The 20137-nt window shown below is 32.8% G+C and overlaps 1 protein-coding gene across 2 annotated transcripts in view; it reads right to left on the bottom strand.

The window, feature by feature from the left end:
• Positions 1 to 20137, bottom strand: part of LOC123315663 (single-minded homolog 1) — a 51267-nt gene that overhangs the window by 14568 nt on the left and 16562 nt on the right. The window contains exon 1 of one of the 2 annotated variants that reach the window (XM_044901458.1): positions 17448 to 17746. The exons of the other annotated variant lie outside the window; for it this stretch is intronic. Within the exon in view, the coding sequence (XP_044757393.1) occupies positions 17448 to 17487 (40 nt within the window). The 5' untranslated portion in view covers positions 17488 to 17746. Of the gene's footprint in view, positions 1 to 17447; positions 17747 to 20137 lie in introns of those variants that run through there. 2 annotated transcript variants of the gene reach the window in all.

Genomic DNA, 20137 nt, shown 5'->3' with positions numbered 1-20137 from the left:
GTTGTTCGAACTGTGAGCTATTGAGGTGTATAGGACCAGCATAAACGAATCTGAATCTATCCATTGATTGACATTTTCGAAAGAATTCTTTCATCTGCAGTGCAACTGGACAATAATTTTTCAGAAATAATTCTTGAAAACTGTGTAATAAATAGTATATATAATTATTATTTCTTATTTGTCTTGAAACTTTGATTGCCCAATCAACCATTTGACAGTCGATTTCCAAAACGAAACCACTGAAACTTTTTTATTCCTGAATATATTCAAGAAGTAGCAATTGACAATCATTGGACGTATAGATCATAATTTGATGCGAGAATGATATTCTGAATGCTCATGATCGAATAAAGGATTGAAAACGAATTGATGTTTATCTATCAATCAACAGTTGATTCCAAGCTCAAGCTTTGTGTAACCGGGGGTAAATCTTCTTTTTTGAAGAATCCTCAACATCTAAATATGGTGACCATCTGACTGAGGGTGCCGTTTTATAACTCTAATCCACCGTAGAAAAGGTTGAAAAGTACATGATGTACAGATGTTATCACCAAGGACATGAAGAATTTAAAAAAATGAGCTTCGGTAGTTGACTTCATGACTTCAGTGAATTCACCTCATTCAGGATGATTTTGTTCTGACTGATTTTTCCTTTCTCAAATGTAATGTAAAATGTGATTCATTTCATTTTCCGAAGTTGCACTTGTGTGTTGAATATAATTTTCTTAGTTCGAAATGGATGTTACCTCATATGAAAGATGGAACCTATCAGGTAAACATTTCTTAGTATTTAGGTTTCGTATAGATTTAGTTATTAAGAGTATTGCATTAAGACACAAGAGATAGATTCAATCGAAAATGAAAACAAAATTCCAATAACACTTGAACAGACAAACATTTACCTAATTCATCTTTCATCAACTTTTATTTCATGCACTCTTTATTTTCATGCACTCTTATATTGAAAAAAATGCTCTGTCTAAATATAAACAGCATTATCCAATTATAACCTAGTTGCAGGAAAGTCCGTTAAAATTTGATAGTCCATCAAAATGTTAATCCTACATTTTCCCCCTCAAAAATAACAGTTTTAAATCTTGATGGGGCATCACATCTTAATAGATTAATAATTAATATTAGAAATTTTCATTATTTTACTTCAGAAGAAAAATATTCCTCAACTTCGAACTCTTTCATCGCCCAAGTTGTTATAAAAAAAAACATACAGTATTATTGAAACTTCTTGTGAACGAATTAATGGCATTTGCGAACCAGTTGGACCCTCCAATTTAATTGATGTATTTCCATTTTGTGGAGAAATGTTCGTATAATGATTATATTCCGAATTCAAGTGCGTCAAATCGCCGACGAGGACTCTCGAAATATTCATGGATGTCATTTCATCGCTCTTTCGAAGCGTATTCAAATTAGAAACAACTACTCGAAAAACAGAGCAATGCGACTGCTAATGAACCTCGACAACCTGGCTGCCATTTTCATTAGAGGGAATTTCGAGTGATACTGAAAGAAGTATTATTTTATACAGGGAAAATATTTGGCTTTCCAACAATATACCGTTCTGTAGCTGAAATAAAAGTATTTTAGCTATGTAACTTATACCATAAGCCACTGTTCCTGTTCTTTCTTTGATTTTTATTTATATCTTCTGTTCCATTCAGAAGAAAAATTAGCTCTTTCTTTTTTTGTAGGGTACGTTATTTTCAAGAAAAAGAAATTGAATATTCATTACGTTATATGATTATACAATCAAAATTTCAATTTTATTTTGAGCAGGATTTAAAAGCCCTATGCCCTATGAAATTTTCAACTTGGGGCTGTCGGCAAATAGTCAGAAATCACTATAAAAATGTTGATGGGACAGAAATATTGCCTAGACACAGGTGTACACCTCATGGTTGCAAAATTTGACGTCTGGAATTCCCAAGTACTCGGTTGACAGTTTTGGATTTGCCAGCATGCAGTTTAGGTGAGTGCTCTTGGTCACAAAATTCTGATTTATTAACATTTTGCGGATTTCATCATTATGCCCATAGATTCTCGTGAGTCATTCACTAATTAATTTTCATGATTCACGCAAATTATAATGAAACAATAATTGTAGATTTCATTTTTATTTCTTCTTATAAAAATTGTTTGCAAGCAAACTCTCATCGTTTACATTTGAAAATTCGTATTTTCTGAAAAACGAATTGATTATTTCCTCGAGAACCGATTGTACAGGGTGGACAAAATTCGATGGGATTTAATGGCAGCTCTGTAACCATAAGAGCTAGGGAAAAATGGATAGCATCTTCTTTTGTTGTCAACTTATCAGTGAAAACTCATTTTTCGTACAGATATAACATTCTAAACACACTTTGTCATCTGGAATGCATTGGCGTAGTCAAAGATTCTTTTCAGTCTGCCACTTTTTTTTCAATTTTTCAAATATAAACCCTATGTTTTTTAAAAATATTTTAGTCCCATATTTTTTTGATTCAGAATATATAATATACGTCTTGTCCCTGATTGTGTTTTCAATAAATAAAACTCAAAAACTAGTTCGGTCAAGTTGGCAGGTTATTTTAATTGATATAATGAACGAACTTTATGCTTTTATGTTGTGTCAGGTTATGAGAGACTTTCCATTCCGGATATTTGAGAACATGTTATGAAAATGGGGAAATAACGAGAATTTGCATGACTATTTCATATATACTAGTACAAGCGCAACAATCTTTATGTATAAAGGTGTTTACAAAGGCTGGGATACAAGCATATAGATTATCTACTAGTTACTAGTTGAAACTAAAGATATTACATGGTGTAATATCTTTGGTTCAAAAAGTTTCCAAACATATTCATTTGAATTCAGAGTTACAAAATTTCCTGAATGTGATTAATTCCATATTGGAAAATTTTTCATCCTTTGAAATATGTATCTGCAAAGTCTCTCATGAATGGACACCATACATTAAAGCACAAAGTTCTATACGCATTAAGTATATACCATATTATCAATGCCAATAACTTGACCGAACAAGTTTTTGATTTTTTTTATTGGAAGAACAATAAGAAACACGACGTAAATTATAAATTCTGAATCAGGAAGAAATATTGGACTGAAATCTGTAAAAAACACTTAGGATTTATATGTAGAAAAATTAAAGTTACTACTGAGGTGACGGACTGAACGAAATCTATGACTACGCCACTGCATTCCACATAAAAATGTGTCTGTAGAATGTTGCATTTTTTTCCGATATTACCATTGAGTTTAATACTCAATGATATTACTGAAACTTTACGGAATAGAAGCACCAATTCAAAGGTCCGAAAAATTAATTTTCACTGTTTTCACTTAAAAACAAAAGAAGAGGGATGCGGTTTTTGCCATCACCCATCTTTCGAAATTCGAGATCGGAAACGTGCCATCCATATTTCTCTAGCTCTCATGGTTAAAGAACTGCCATTCAATCACATGGACCTTTGCCCACCTGTACTTATTTGTGAAAAAAAAATCGAGTAGGTACCATCTGAGAGCGATTGTCTCAGTCTCAACCCGGCGTGGATTTTAGATACTTATCACCTGGATGTGTATAATTATTTAAAATTAATGAATTATCGCTATTCGATTCACCTGGGAAGAAAAAACTAAGAAATTAAGAGGATTAAAAAACACACATTCTTCTTAATAACTATTTCATATATACACTTTCACATAATTTTTATAAACTCATCCTCACATTTTTTTTTTTACTTCAACCGATTTTGAGGCAGAAAATAACGAAAGAAAATGGAAATAAATGGCTAGATACAACCAAGTTATATTTCTTTTAGGCATAGCTTGTTGTTATTGTTATAAATTAAATTTATTGAAACTAACAGACTTTCATTCGAATCAAGTCATGTTCGGAGAAACTGGAATATACTGAATTACTTCCCCGTTTTGAATTTTGACTAACTCATACTTAAATACAATTTTTGTAACGATTAAAAATATTTTCTTCACTAAAATATTTATTGCTCTCGTAGACCTCATACCTACTCATTTTTCAGTATTATTTTACAATTTTATGTTTTGTGCCTACAACATAAAAGTTGTCTATAAATTTAAATCATTCAGTCTATTCGTTTATATAAACAAATTATTGAGTTAAAAGCATTATAATTTATAAGTTTAGATTTCGACGATTTCGTGCAATTTTGATAATAGAACTGAACGTCTCTACACGGTCACTAGTATTCGCCAATTTTTATTGTGGTTTATGGGGAATTCTGACTATGTTTATAAAGGTATGAAGAAAATTAAAAATATTTTTAACTTGGTATAGTACAGAACGGGTAGAGCAAATGAATTCGGGAGATTGTTTTAAAAGGAAATCAGATGACTATGAATTTTGAGTATTATCAATTATAGCTACAAATATTGCAATACATCAAATTATGAACTTTGGTTTACTGATATCTGTGAAACGTTGTGAATTTGATCGTTACCTATGTTACGTATATCGCGTTAATTTTTGTATGGCCAAATTTGACATCCTCGCAAATCTCCGGCTGAGTTGAAAAATTTATCCTAAACTATATCACAGGCTCTATATATGTATCTTCGTTTTATCAGTGATAACACCTACCTAATTTATTCCACAGCACGGGTTTTTCGGGTTGCGCAAAAAACTTCATTTTTCTCAATTCGTGCACAACACAATTATAACACGTCCACTGAAATGACACGTCCGACACGTTTTGGCAGCCATACTGCATCCAGGTGAAAATAAGTAGTGCAACACCCCCGTACATCCTCAGGTAAGGGAAACAAAAAAAACCGAAGGGGATAATAGAAAGATCGGTTAGTCAGGTTTTGGTAAAACCAAGATGCTGGAGTGTTCCCTACAACAGGTGTTGGTAAAACCAAGCCTTATTGGCTCACTTCCAGAATAAAAGAATGACACCGCCCCTATATTATTTTGGAATTCTCAACAATCCAGCGTAGTTTACACTTGTTGCCCTTAACAGTGGAGAGCTAATAAAGTATTGACGGAGCAAAGAAGATCTGCTGTCAAGTCAGGAAGTCATAAATGACTTCTACCAGCAATTGCCGCTTGGAAGTTTGCATAATTTGGGATATTCCTAGACTGTTCGGCAGCAAAAAGGTTTTTCTTTCATACTTTGAATTTTTAGATATTTTTCAGTGGTTTGTTCAAAGTAGAATTTTGGACAAATTAATTTTAGTAGATCACAGTCAATTCAATTGTAATCGAAATTGAACATCATCTATTATTGCAATATCATCAATGTTCTTTTATGAGGTAAATCTTGTACAATATTTGAAACTGGTGATAAACCAGTTTAGACTGTTCCAAATAGATATGAGAAGTTCATCTCACTAAAAATTTTTCTGTTTATGCTATTATTCCCGGATTTCATGGAGCTTGATCGGGGAATCAACGCTTGATGGACGAATAAACTTCAACTGATTTTCAATCGATGATTCAGTGAAGATTATTCAGAATATCATTCACACATCAAATTATGATGTTCATTCCACCATTGAATTATTCTTGATTGCTACTTCTTCAATATATTCAGAAATGAAAAGGTTTCAGTGATTTCGTTTTAGAGAGCGAGTGACTGGACTGTCAAATCGTTGATCGGACAATCAAAGTTTTATGAAACCCGCTGTAAGAGTATTATGCCCACAAATTAATAATAATTCCAATATCTGCTGAAGGTTACACATGAAATTTATAAAAATTTTCGAGAAATTGTTGTAGAATGTCAAATTTGATTGCCACCAATTTCAAGTTAACAACTTCGATATTAATGTCTGTGGAAACTATAAACATATGAGGATGGAAATGCATCAAAAAGAAATAAGCATCTACTCCAGACTCTAAAACATTATACATGCTGCTCTAAAAAAGTCAAGGAAGTTCAGAAATTGTGTAACTTTTTTGATTCACCAATTTTTTTAATAAGAGATATCCAAATGTTTCATCACTTATCTTACTTAATAAGTCTCACAGTATTTGTTGTATAAAATCAGTTCGCTCAAAAAATTGAAGAAATCAAGTTAATTAAAAAGTTTGGACTCCTCGAAGATCAGCCACAGCCTGAGAACGCATTTGGATATATTCGATCAGGTTGTTGAAGTAGCCTTGAACAATTTCTCTCCAGAGTTGTGGTAAAAGTGGAGTGAAGTGAAGTGTATGTGGAGGTGATTGATGTGAACCCAAAACTCTTTGTAAGCGTGTTCAATGGCGACCGAGTAGGAAGGGTTGAATGTGGAATATCATTAATTTTCAGAGCTCCATCGACATAATTTGACCCAATAGTAGCATGAAATAAGAATAATATTGTCAATGACTTGCTCTACGTAAATCTGCTCATTTCATAATTTCATTTCATTTCATCAAAAGCATACACGAGGAATGCTCAACTGCAGTATATCTGGTGGCAGGACTATGTCATTATTCATATCCATGATATACCAAAGAATTTACAATATGCTTGCATTATACGAAGATGAATAGCAATCTGACATAAAAGATATTTAGAAGATTAAAAGAAGCTGCCGATTAAATAAACAGCAGGACTAGCAGGAGATAACCAACATTAACTCTTCTCAAGTAACTTCATATTAATAATAATAATAACTGTTCTTTGAGTCTTTAATCACCATCGACCGAAGTCCTGTAGCCTCTGCATATTATGCGGCAATAATTTGATTTTCTTCCGTAGGAAAAATACTTGTACAGGGTGTATTTGTAGGTAGAACTGGTCAAAATGAAGAGTTTCACCACAAATCACCTATGTATACAAAACTTTCAAAATAACAAATTTGAAAACAAAATTGAAAATGATTACTGAAATGATTTTATGAAATGGCTCATTTAGATACCAATTGACAGAAGAGACTTAGGACACAAGTGTAAAAAATAGATTAATACTTCAAAATCTCACCAATAAAATTCGTCTAAATTATTCACGAATTTTTTCACAATGGGCATCACAATCTTCTTGTTCGGACATTTCAACAATCGCCGTAAGAATGGGATGAAATGGGGAAACATCATAGCTCTTTTTCAACATTACTAACAGAATCACTTTCGAGAAACTGCCTCGATTTTCTACATTTTTTTTCAAACTAAATTGAACGATTCAACAATTATGATTCTCTCAAAAGTGTCCTGATGCATCTAATCCGATGAACTTGGTACTGAACTATTCATTCTCCAGCCACATGTTTATGTTTTGTGTTTCGTTTTTGCGATGCCGGAGTCACGTTTCAATGAAATTTTGTGGAAATTCTAGGGGTTGTGTCTCAGCCATCTTGGATATTTTAAATAGACAATTTTTGGTTAAACGGCTTATCTTGATGAGTTCTACCTTCTGGCAAAAAAAGGCTCACCTTTGAAAACACCTGTAGGTATTTAAAAACTGATCTCTTGTCCTTTCCATGCAAATCTCTGGATTAGGAATCAGTTCAATCAGTTTTGTATAAACGTTAACTATGCTCATCACAGATGAATTAATATATTTTCGGAAGTAAATTAACATTGTGAGAAATACGTAATTACTGAGAATTTTACGTGAAACGTACAACATTTTGTTACATAATTTCTAATTTGTAAATGAGGGTCATAGGTGTTTACCCTCCCCTCTTCTCTTTTGTATAATAATAATAATAATAATAATAATAACAATAACATAACGCTGATTTAAAACCAGAAAATGTTTTGACAAGTGTCATAACACTCATAACCTCACATTTTCATATTAAACAGTGTGGCATTGGCCAAATTTCCATGGCCAACCGAGCGTTTTTATAAAAGTGAATGGAGTAGGTGAACGGCAGTTTGAGTCAAGTTGGCACCGATCATAGAGCGGGGTGTTTTACACCGATCGGACCATAGAATATGGTTTTCGGCATCGGTATTTATGAATTTCATTTTATTATGACTGTTAGGTGAGTCGGCCAGTAAGGGTGGATCTACATCCAGTCTCCAAGGTGATCTTCTGATGCTCAGTACAAAGTTAACCGGACACCCTGTATATCGAGTTTTTTTTAACGATGTTCGCATCCCTAATTCCGCGCCGTTCTGAGCAGCCTTCGGCGGAGAACACCCACGTGTTCGTCAAAAGCTCGACAGAGGAGTTAACGTTATCGACATTGTATTCGACGGCGTTCGTAATTTCTTTTACTGCAATGTTGAATTTAGCGAAACAAAATGCCATCTACCCGTCGTCGTGCGGATTCCGAGAAACACGTCGCGGCTGGAAATATGAACTCGAGGCGAAAACGAAAAAACGCCCGTCTCGACTTATCCAGGTCTGAATAAATTGCCGATCACAAAAGGCTTTACGAGCTGTCGCGAATCGTTGAAGTAGAAGGATGCCGGGACAAAAGTCCGATTTACCGATTCTAATTGCTCGGGTAATGTCTCTCTCCATATTTCACTAATTTCTGTTCGGTCATTATGGCTTGGCCGGCTTTCTGTAGCGAGTTTCAACGTGGGTCGAAAGTGTGTTATGTCAAGAACGTACCCGGAATTTATCATTACAAAGTCCGCTCTAACGAATTCTAGAAATTTTTCTTGTCGCAAGTGATAATAATATTTATTTATTTATTTATTTATTTATTTATTTATTCAAAAGAAGAATACTCCATTCACTTTTATTTTAGCAATCGGTTGACCATAAAATAACTTTCTCAAGTTTTTGTAACTAGAACGGATTAAGGTTGGCACTCATGAAATGTCATTAATGTCATAACGCCGTTGCCACAACTAATAACAATTAGTAACTAATAACAATATTACAAAAATGCCGAAAGTGATTGAAAACGAGAAAAGACAGTGCTACTTAGAATTCAGGTCCGCTCATTCAAATTGTAGGTAACCCTGATATCCTAATATCTACAATATATGTTTAAGAATGTATATAATGTTTCATCTGAATTTAAACGACTTATATTTTAGCTGAATGTTTCCACAATCAGAAAGATTGTGAATGAAGAGGATGACAAAGAATTTCCTTCTATTGGGAGACCCAAAAAAGTGGTGGCGTTTGAGAATTTTATTTTGGGGTGAACGAATGCGAAAAGGTACTACAGGATTTTCGATTAATGTTATCGAAGAATAAGTTTCATCAAATTAATTTTTCTATTTTTCATTTGACTTGTACTACTTATACATTGTAAATGTCGTAAGGGATCAATAAATATATAATTACTATTATTATATCAAAGTACTAAAAATAAACAGCCATAAATACGAGAAAGTTGAGCTGTCAATTGTTAATTCATGTGAAATTTTTGTCTAAAGGTTGAGTTTCTCTTGCCTTAGAACTCGCTTTAATTATTTTGACTTCTATTGTTGCGAGATGATTTTTGTTGAAGAATGTAACATTCTTGTAATTATTCGCCAATTCCTTAGAGGGATACCCACTCCCTACCACTGCATCAGATGCATTTCATCTTCGGGTTGATTTTTTTGAAATCTAGAACTGATGTAACGTCGTCAGCTTTTAGCCAGAGAAGATAACAAACATTAACTCTCCTCAAGCTTCTGCATATTATGTGTCAATAATTCAAGTTTCTTCCATAGCAAAAATAAATATATTTAAAAATTGATTTATTGTATTTTTCATGCAAATAACTAGATTTGATATGCCCTCAATCAGTTTGTATAAACGTCAATTATGTTCGTCACATATTTTCGACTTCATATTTCCCGAAGTGATTCGACATTTTCATAAAATACGTAATTACTGAGACTTTATTGTAGAACGGACAACATAGCGCTGATTTAAAACCCAAAAATGTTTTGACAAGCGTTATAACCCCACATATTCGTACTATTCAGAGTGGAATGTGTCAAATTTCCATGGCCAACCGAGTGCTAAAATAAAAGTGAATGGAGTATACACTCACCGGAAATTTGTTATTCATCATTTAGTTTGTTTAAAATACTCGTTTTGGTCAATTAATTCTTCTCGGTTGTTTATCATCGAAACAAATTTTTTGATAGTAACCTGGATGAAGATAAACTTCAAATTGAATCAAATCCATCAAGTTATTACATCACACAATTTAAATGATACTATGATGAAACGTGGACATTTTTCGTTCATGTCGGTCAGAAATGCATATCTTAATGATTTTCTCCCCAGTCTGTATTTTGTCTTAGATAAGATCAAACATTTTCAAACAAATTAATAATAATGCGATGACAATGCCCTTGGGAAGTGGCCAATGCATTAAAATATTAAATGAATATCGAAATTTCATACACCTCGGTATAACCATTTGTCTTGAGAAATTTTTAAGTGACCACTTTTTTTTTAGGATTTTTTAGAGGTCGAATTTCGACATACTTATTTGCCAGAAGAATCATCTTAGATCTCAATGTGATACATATTCTGAAAGAACAGCTCTTTTAGTAATAAATCTCGAAATTTCATCGACCTAGTGCAACCGTTTGGTCTTGGCAAATATTGATTGATTGATTGATCCCATCTTTTTCGGAATTTTTCGAAGGTCAACTTTTGACACGCGTATCTTCCAGAAAAAGTCTAGACAGTCAATTTGAAGTTGAGACAAAAATTATTATTGAGAAAATCGTGGAAAATAATTAAAAAAGCACAACGGATTCTACAAATTTATGATTATTTCTGTCATTCGCAATTCCTGTAGGTATTAATGTTTACTCCGAATACGTTTTGAAGGGGGTTAAGTGAAAGCTGACATTAATATACATTTTTAATTTCATTCAGAATTTTTTGTAGAAACTGTTTTTTAACCGATTTATTTAAATCCGTCTTGAAAGGTCTTTTTCCGCATTGTTTTGTGAAGATTATTTTTATACAAAATGTTACATCTAAATTCTAAAACCTATTGTTATGAAATTCATGTGAAAATAAAGTGAAGAATTCTTTTGATACAATGGTGTAAACACTGTAAACTATTGTTACACGCCTTCGTTGAGTAAAATAAAAATTGTGATAGGGGTAAAAAAAGGGTTGTTTTCATCATCAATAACCAGAAGCCAGAAGGATTTCAATCCGAACTAATAATTCAGTGTTGAAAGCTGTCAAAACTGATTTTGTTATTTTGAGTGGCAGACTTTGAATCATATTCTCTTTCGCAATGGAAAGAAATTGTATAAAATCTTTCTACCCTGAGCTATCATATAATCGAAAGTTGATCTACTCAAAATGAAGAATACAATACAAAACAATTCTTTTGGTAATTTCAAAGTGTTTCTCAAAAGAAATAAACAAGAATGCGACTTTGAAACCCTGGAAATTCCAAAGTTTTTACCAACAATTTCAATTCCAGAAATTTTACCTCCGCACATCTGGAAGAGATTGCAGCAAGTGTCAACCCTCCTACCTCATTTGAATTTTATCATTTGGGAAACTTCTTGAAGCTAAGTTCTCACACCTTTACGACTCTTTTCAATTGTTCAACTGAACCGAATCATTACAATATTGCCGTAAGTGAAGTAAACAGCAGGTACTCTTTTCAACATTTTACAAGTTAACAACGTTGACAACGATGAAGGGTCCCACCTTAATCCCTCACGAAGTAGGCATTTCCGATGTTGATGGATTGCGGATCGGAAGTGGAAGTGGAAGATGGAATACAAAAAATTAAATTTGATCTTCTACAAGCACAATAATTATTCCTTATTCAATTGGAACAAGAAAATCTATATTAATAAAAGAGGATCTATGGTTTACTTCAAAATGCTTTATTGTTCAAACGATCGCACCAAATTGGACAATTCTTTTTTTGTTGTGTTTATTATTGTTAGGGCAAGGTTCATATAACAAAATATTCCCAAAAAAAATTGTACAGAACAGAAAAAAAGGTATTCCTTTTTCTTACGACCAATCGAGCAATAACGATGAGTTAGTTATTATTTACCCTAGAAATAATTTAAATGGCAAAACTAGGTTTGCCGGGTCAGCTTGTCATGAATAAACCATAATTATTATATTGTGAAAAAAACAAATGTAATGTATATAATAGTAAAAAAAATCAAAGTTTGGTGGTGGTATGCCTTCAAATTTCGATAAATTATTCCATAAAATTACCGAAAGTGTTGAATCACCTACGTTTTCTTTCGAAATAATTCAGGAAATACGCTTTAATCATATCCAAGTGATAAGGGGAGTAATAATCTGAGAAACTGACTGTTGAGAATCGTAAATCGAATAGTCTACGACCTTTCCGACCCGTTAAAATAAACTAGTCTATAAAATTATGCTCAGAAAGCACGTTTAGCAGATTACAATCCGTTAAATCACCATCAGCTGTTAACAGTTCTAAATAAATTATTTTTGTCTACCTTTTATGTACATTGTTTCTTGTGTTTATGATCACTTAAATACACATGACGAATGTTGTTCACTATCGTGAAACATCTGAGCTTTCTAGCCAGGATCAGGTCTTGCTGCTTTTAATTAGATGAAAGCAAATAATCAACATAACCAATAATTTATTATGAATTAGAAAATAATTGTAATCATATATAGAATTTTCAAGTTTTTTTATACGAATTTTTTTCTGAGCAGACCTTGCTGAGATATAGCCTCATAAAGATGGCACCTGAAAAGCAATTTTTAATAATTTCCTCAGAAACCATTATTTTTAGCAAGAAACTACAACATACATTATTTGTTTAAAATAGATGAAGTTATCAAAAATAAATTTTTCAATACTCTGATATGAATAAGGAAAAATGTTTCTTGCGATACAAATTTTAGGGGTGGATTTTTCCATCCCTTGCACTTATGACATTTCTGTCAGTTTTCTGGTTCTTAAAAAAACAGCAGGGGCTTTTGGAATTTTTTTTGTGAAAGACCCATTTTTTTTCGGAATCACCTGCTTCAATTTTTTGGCAACTACATATTCATTTACACCCCGTATAGGGTTCAATTGTTTTTTTGGAAATCTTGAATAGTGGATTTATTTCAAATTGAGAATAGTCTGCAAAAAATCCGGATAAATAAAATAATTATCTGAATTTCATTATTTATTTCAAATTATGTTCTAAAGAAGAGTTAAAATATTCATATATTATTATAAAAAAAGAAACGAGCCTCTTTATTCTGCCAGAGGACGCCTTGTGACAGAAAAAACTTTCTTCACGATGACTAAGGCCAACTTTTTTATTTATAATCAATAAGTTTCATCTCCAGTGAAAGCGTCAAAGAACAAGTTATCGAAATAAAACAAAGTGACCACCCAATAACAAAGTGCAGTTTCCCACGGTCGGTGTACTGAGTGACCAAATAAAATTCGCATTTTTTCCCACGCAACTAGGTTTATTACCGTGTAATATAGTCCTTACAGGTGCCAAGGCCTACCTAGACAATTCGGACGGTGTCACTTACAAACACTGAATGTAATGCCCAAGGGGTAAAAAGGAATGTTTGTTATTCCTTGTGATGTCACGTAAAAGTAATAGCTGAACGACATGCGTATTGCGGGTGCGTGAAAGAAGACGGAAGCTGAGTTTTTTTTTTGCTTTTCTAGTCGGAACGTGAGGAAATGAATGGAGAGGAAAGGATACACTACGTGTGTGTCGAGGCAAAACTTCCAAGGATTAAACCGATTGGGGTGTTTATTAAAACGAATGTCGACTTGGGGTAATTTATCATTCGATATTGGCAAAGAAATGTAACTTGAATGGATTCCTGATTTCTCAATGGTTTCTTGTGTAAAATACTTTTTTCCACAAATTTTAGAAGACTCTGATTCTTCACAAAGAAATGAATGAATTTAGCTTTATTTCTACCACTTTAGGCATGACCGGATGACTACCAAGGCATATAGAAGGGCCACGAACTTATTTCATTTCAAATCTAGACTTCAATAGGTTCATTTATTGATGTTTTTTTTTGAAGATGGAAAGAAGTCTCCAGTATTCCAGGAATAGAATTTCTAACCCACAATGTCGGAAAAAAGGAGCATATTATGAATATGGAAGTATTGATCATTAAAAATTCATAAATCAAAGTAGCTACAGAAATTTTCCGCCAAAGAGGCCGTTCTAACGAATTATCATAGATACAATTTAAATATGGTGGCCAGAATTAGGTAAAATGTATATTCCATTCACATTTATTTTAGCAGTCGGTTGGACATGCCACAACTAATGTCAATTAATATTACAAAAATGCCGAAAGTGATTGAAAAAGGGAAAAGACAGGGTTTCAGGAAGGGCTATATATTCAGGTCAGCTCATTCAAATAGTAGGTAATCCTGATATTCTAATAGCTGCAATATATATCAGACGGTAGCGAACATATTCAATGTAAGTGAATTTAAATAATGTTTTATCTGAATATAAACGACTTATATTCTAGCTGAATGTTTCCACAATCAGAAAGATTGTGAATGAAGAGGATGCCATGTGGTGGCATTTGAGAATTTTACTTAAGGGTGAACGAATGCAAAAAACTACTACAGGATTTTCGATTAATGCCATCGTAGAATAAGTTCCAGAAAATTAATTTTTCTCTATTTCATTTGGCTTGTCCTATACATTGTAAATGTCTTAAGGGATCAATGAATATATAATTATTATTATTATATCAAAGTTTTAGAAATAAACAGCCATAAATACGAGCCAGTTGTCCTGTTGATTGTTAATTCATGTGAAATTTTTGTTTGTGAAAATCCTCTTGCCTTGAAACTTCTTTCAATTATTCTGACTTCCATTGATGCAAGATGATTGTTGTTGAAGAATTTAACATTCTTGTAATTATCCGTTAACTCCTTCGAGAGATAACCATTCTCAACCACAGCACCATATGCATTTCATCTTGGGGTTGATTTTTTTGAAATTTACAACTTCAACCTTCAGCCGAAGAAGATATCTAACATTAACTCTCCTCAAAAGCTATTGCATATTATGTGTCAATAGTTCAATTTTCTTCCATAGCAAAAATAAATATATTCAAAAACTGATCTCTTGTATTTTCCATACAAATAACTAAATTTAGCATGCCTTTAATCAGTTCGTTTACACGCCAATTATGTTCGTCACATATTTTCGACTTCATATTTTCCGAAGTGATTCGACAATGTGATAAAATACGTAATTACTGAGACTTTTACCTACAACGGACAACATAGCGCTGATTTAAAATACAAAAATGTTTTTACAATCGGCATAACCCCACATTTTCGTTCTATACAGAGTGGAATGTGTCAAATTTCAATGGCCAACCGAGTGCTAAACTAAAAGTGAATGGACTATAGATACGAGCTTTCAAAGATTTGAAGGAATGAATATGCGATTTAGACCGTTGTGAAGTATTATTTTGTCTACTAATTAAGTACCTACCTAACATCAGTATTACTTGAGTTTTTTTTTAATTCGTCTTAGTATTGTTGACAGCGGTATCAGTTCCACTGTCTACTTGATGTATATAAAAATCTAATTAGTGTTCCACAAAAATTAAGGAATAATAACTTTTTCAGTTTCAGGCTAGTTGTTGTCGTTTGAGTTTCTAAGAATTCTAGATTATTGGTTGTTTCACGTTCTACCAATCAATTTTGATTCGAAATCTGAAAATTTGTTTTGCAATGATGTCTCTACTTAAACTCGGTGCGAATAAAGCCCATAGAGTATATGATCGAAGCGTGACTAAATCTGAGAGATGTTGCGAATTTCTCTCAAGTTAGTGAAAGCATAGTTTCCGGGCTCGTGCATGGATGTCGATAAACTGGAAACCTGACCGAAAGACCTAGAAGTGGACGCCCAACAATTCACAAGATCGGTTTCTGACTATATCTACCCATAGCTAGGCTTTGAGTACTTTCGAATCATTCAACGTTTCAACAGCAGCTTTTGAACTCTTCTGGTGTTTAGATTTCGATTGAAACAGCTCGCTAAAGACTTCCAGACATTAATCTACATTCTCGACGACTTTTGAGAATGAAAGAATCATATGCGACGGCTATTGGAATGGGCAATGTGCACTTTGAATTGGAGCGATCTGTATTGTTCACAGAAGAGTCGATATACATATGTATACGGATGGTTTTCGGATAGTTAGCGTTGTCGGATATGGGCCCATCATCTTCTGGTGTCCAGAAATCGCAAATCGGTTCAAAAGATTCCGAAAAAAAAAATATGGAAGACGATTCTTCATCAAATATTTATTCGGCAATTATTTACTACTTATTCATTATGTAGGGGAGAGTTCCTTTGAATCGGACGGCCCATGAACCGGACGCTACAGTTTTCTACTACACTCGATGGTAATTTAGCACCCTTTACATAAATCCCATTTTTGCAACAAGGCGCGAGCCACAGGGTTGGCCATTTTCCAAGAGATATCGATCGATGTTGCAAAAATAAGATTTACGTAAAGGATGCTAAATTACTATCGAGTGTAGTAGAAAACTGTAGCGTCCGGTTCATGGGCCGTCCGATTCAAAGGAACTCTCCCCTACAAACAAACGAAGTGAGCTTCTAGAATAAAACCGACGCTAGTGTAACAGAAGTGTTCGAAATGTCCTCCTTCCAAGCAGGGGTGACACCTTTGTCACACACTGCCTCGAATTTGTTGTCATTTTTTGTTAGTTCTTTCGCTGCAGCTATTCGAAGCTATTAGGAGGAGTAGGTACCAGAGATTAATGTTCTCAATAATTATTATATCCTCGAAAAAATAATTCTAGAGGGTATAAATCATGCGATCTTAAGGTAAGACAGGTATGCCTTTTCCTACTCATTTTCGTGAAACATTTAGGTATAAATTCTCTGATGAAAGAATAAGCAAAAAGGGAAATAAAGAAAGGCTAGAGAAAAGAAATAAAATTCCGCATTTCGAAAACAATGCTTTGCGAATCAATGTTTATAAAGACTTATTTGTTTATTTTATTCAATATTATTAGGTCTAAATGTTTCATTTTATTACGCTCTTTTTTCAATCCCCTTTGTGTATTAGAATCTCCCCACTTCATTCTTCAATTCTCCTCTCAGCGCTTATTTCCCTTCATCGATTTTTTAGTTTATCTGCGTTTTCAATTGATTATTTTTTATGTAAATTGTATTTATTGTTCTTCTTGCAAGTTATTGTAACTATTTTTTTTTGAAGATTGAATGCTTTCCGACTATTTCTTTCAGTTCGTGACTTCAATCGTCTGAAATTGCAAGAAATCAAAGAAAATATATCTATTTTCGGATACTCTGTATTTTCAAATGCCATTGATAGTATTGTTGTATGAATCAAAATGAAAGTACGTCATTCTCTTTAGTGCCAGTTTTGTTGGAGAAAATTATGTGAATCTCAATATAGTGCACTTTATGCTAGTTTGAATGTTATGATTCCGAAATAGTCGATTGTCGAATTTTGATTGGGAATCAATTCTTAAGAATAAGTTGGCTTTCGAAAGATCAATAAAATAGATGTACGTCTACCTTCAAGCCTCTGTTTGATCTGAATCCTCACGCGCTTCATCGTTACTTCTTCGGCAAGAACTGATCGCCAAAATCAACAGAGAACTACGGAAAAACCGTCCAAATGTTCACGAAAAACATGCACTCAAAATTTTCGATATAACACTCGCACAACTTAGCCTACTCTGGCGAAATGTAAACTTTTACTACATCAAGAATACGAATAATGTTGAAGAAGTTCTCATGGCTACCAAAACTGCTGACTCTACTGTTTTGCAGAAGGCCTTGCCTTTGTTTTAACATTGTGGACAGTGTTTATAAAATAATTAGCTAGACAGGCGTGCTGTACAACTCGTATGACTAATGAAGAATATTATGTTTTTGTTTTGGGATCGATGTTTTGGTACTGAGGGTTTAAGATCTCTCCAACATGGCCCTGGAGTTTTAGCTTCTATGGGGAGAGGAATTCCATATGTAAATATTCGAGAATCTATCGTTAACATTATAAGAAGAAAGGATTCCAAAAAAGATCATGTTTGCCATATATTTTCCAAATTGTGAGAGGAAATCATTTTCAGGAATGCTCGACAGAGAGTAATGATGAAATGTCTTGAAAATGCTAGATCTTATAAAGGATTTTTGATGTTTATCATCATAACGAATGTCGATAGAAAATTCAATTTGGCACATCTTTATATGAAAGTTATCTGTCCAGAGATATTAGGGATTTGAGATTTTCACATATTGTTTTAGAGTTATTTATTATTCGATATTTGAAATCTTGTTATTATATATCATATTATATATTGTATTTTGGCAGGAGAATAGATAATGACATATACCAGAAATTTAAATTTCGAATGAAAAGTCTACAAACTAAAAGAAGGTTAACCATGTCAAAATATTCAGAAGTATTCTAAAAACAAATAGGAATTAAAATAAGAAAAATGTTTTCCTCGGAGAGCTCAGATCAGCTTTTTCCCAATCTTCAACACTGAGAAAAGAAATAAAATTTCAACAGAAAATATTTAAGGGATGATTTCTTGACAAAAAAAATGAAAATATATAATATTAAGGACCTACGCCATTTTTTGACAAAGAAAGACCCTTAAATTTTTTTGCAACTAATAATTGACACCCAGTATACACATTATCTGAATTTCACTTGCTACATAACTAGTTCATAACTGCAATACTCAGTAAAAAGCAGTGGGTATTTCAAATATCCAATGTATGATTATGGCAATACATTGTGTCTTCAATATTTTTTTAATATTTTTTGCAATTTCATTACATTCTCTAATATCTAATCCTTCTTATATTGTTCATTCAACATTGATAAGGGAATGGAGTTTTTTTTTCTGGTGGGAAAAAATAAAATTCTCGGGAATCGATAGTTCTTCATTACTCAAAATAAAAACTTTGTTTGATTTGGATATTTTGAAGTACTTCGATGGCAATTCTATTTTTTCTACTTTTTTTTGCTACAGTCAATCCAAACAAAAGCTTTGAAATACCTAAATGGATCATTATACCATAGCATTCAAATTTTATAAGTCGAAATTTTTAATCGAAACGAAAAAAATTGCATCTTCGATAAAAGCGGAAATGATTGTCTTCGAACGAAAGATTTAGTCATCATTTATATGAGTCATGACCTAGATTCTCATCTTCAGTCTAATGTGGCTTGTTATATGTATATGCATCTGATATAAGCACATTGTAAGCGAAAAGTTCAATACTATCACCGTGGGAATCATACATAGTCGTTACGTTAGACAGGTTGACTTAATGAAACTGCTGAATATTGAAAATAGACTGCAGGTCATTAACTCAGTTTGTGCGTATAGATCAAACTTGTAAACAGGGAGTTGTGTTCATTTTCAGTCACAGCAAACACAAAATACAAATATCTAAGTAAAAATATCAGACTTCGTTCGGATTACTTAAAAATAAATTAGCAATTCAGTATATTTCTGATTTTTGGCAAATAATGAACAACAAGTTGAATTATTGAAAATATTAGTTATTAATCTGATCTATTAAAATATTTTTTTAGAATTTAGAGCAGAGTTTTTATGGTGTTCCATGAATATTTTTATTTTCTTGATGAAAACTTAGTATTTTTAAGCCAATTTCCAAATGAATGAAACGATGTTTGAAAAAATAATCATGTGAGTGTTATCAGAATCAGAAATATAAAAATAATTCAAAATAAAAAAAATGCTTATGAATAAAAGTTCCACTAGGGAAAGCAAAATGCTCTCTTAAAATGAAATTTAGGGTAAAACCACTTTTGATACTATACTATACATTATATTTACATATTAAATTTCTTATTAACGCTGTTTCTTCTTCCGCTAATCTTCGCTTGATACTATGCTACTCTCTTTACTTGAATTTGTTTAATTTTTTTGTTTGACAAAAAATGATAACTTAACAAATAACTTGTGAGTTTGAGTGTTTAAGCTGCAAGAATTATTTCAATAAATTCAGATTGTCTAATTATTTGATGCTTGTTAAATATCTTTTGAATGACAAGAAATAAAGCTTTAGTTAACTTGATATAGGTACCCCTCAAGAATAGTCATAAAAAATTACGATCCCCATTCGAAAAAAATTTCGATGACGTCATAACTCAAACTTGGGACACGCAGAACACAAAATTCTAATATATGTAGGTACTTCGAGAATAACCTGTTCCACCCCAA

This window comes from Coccinella septempunctata, chromosome 6, assembly GCF_907165205.1.
Source record: "Coccinella septempunctata chromosome 6, icCocSept1.1, whole genome shotgun sequence".
Lineage (NCBI taxonomy): Eukaryota > Metazoa > Arthropoda > Insecta > Coleoptera > Coccinellidae > Coccinella > Coccinella septempunctata.
Note: the sequence above shows the minus strand (reverse complement) of the source record. Positions and strands in the feature narration are given on the sequence as shown.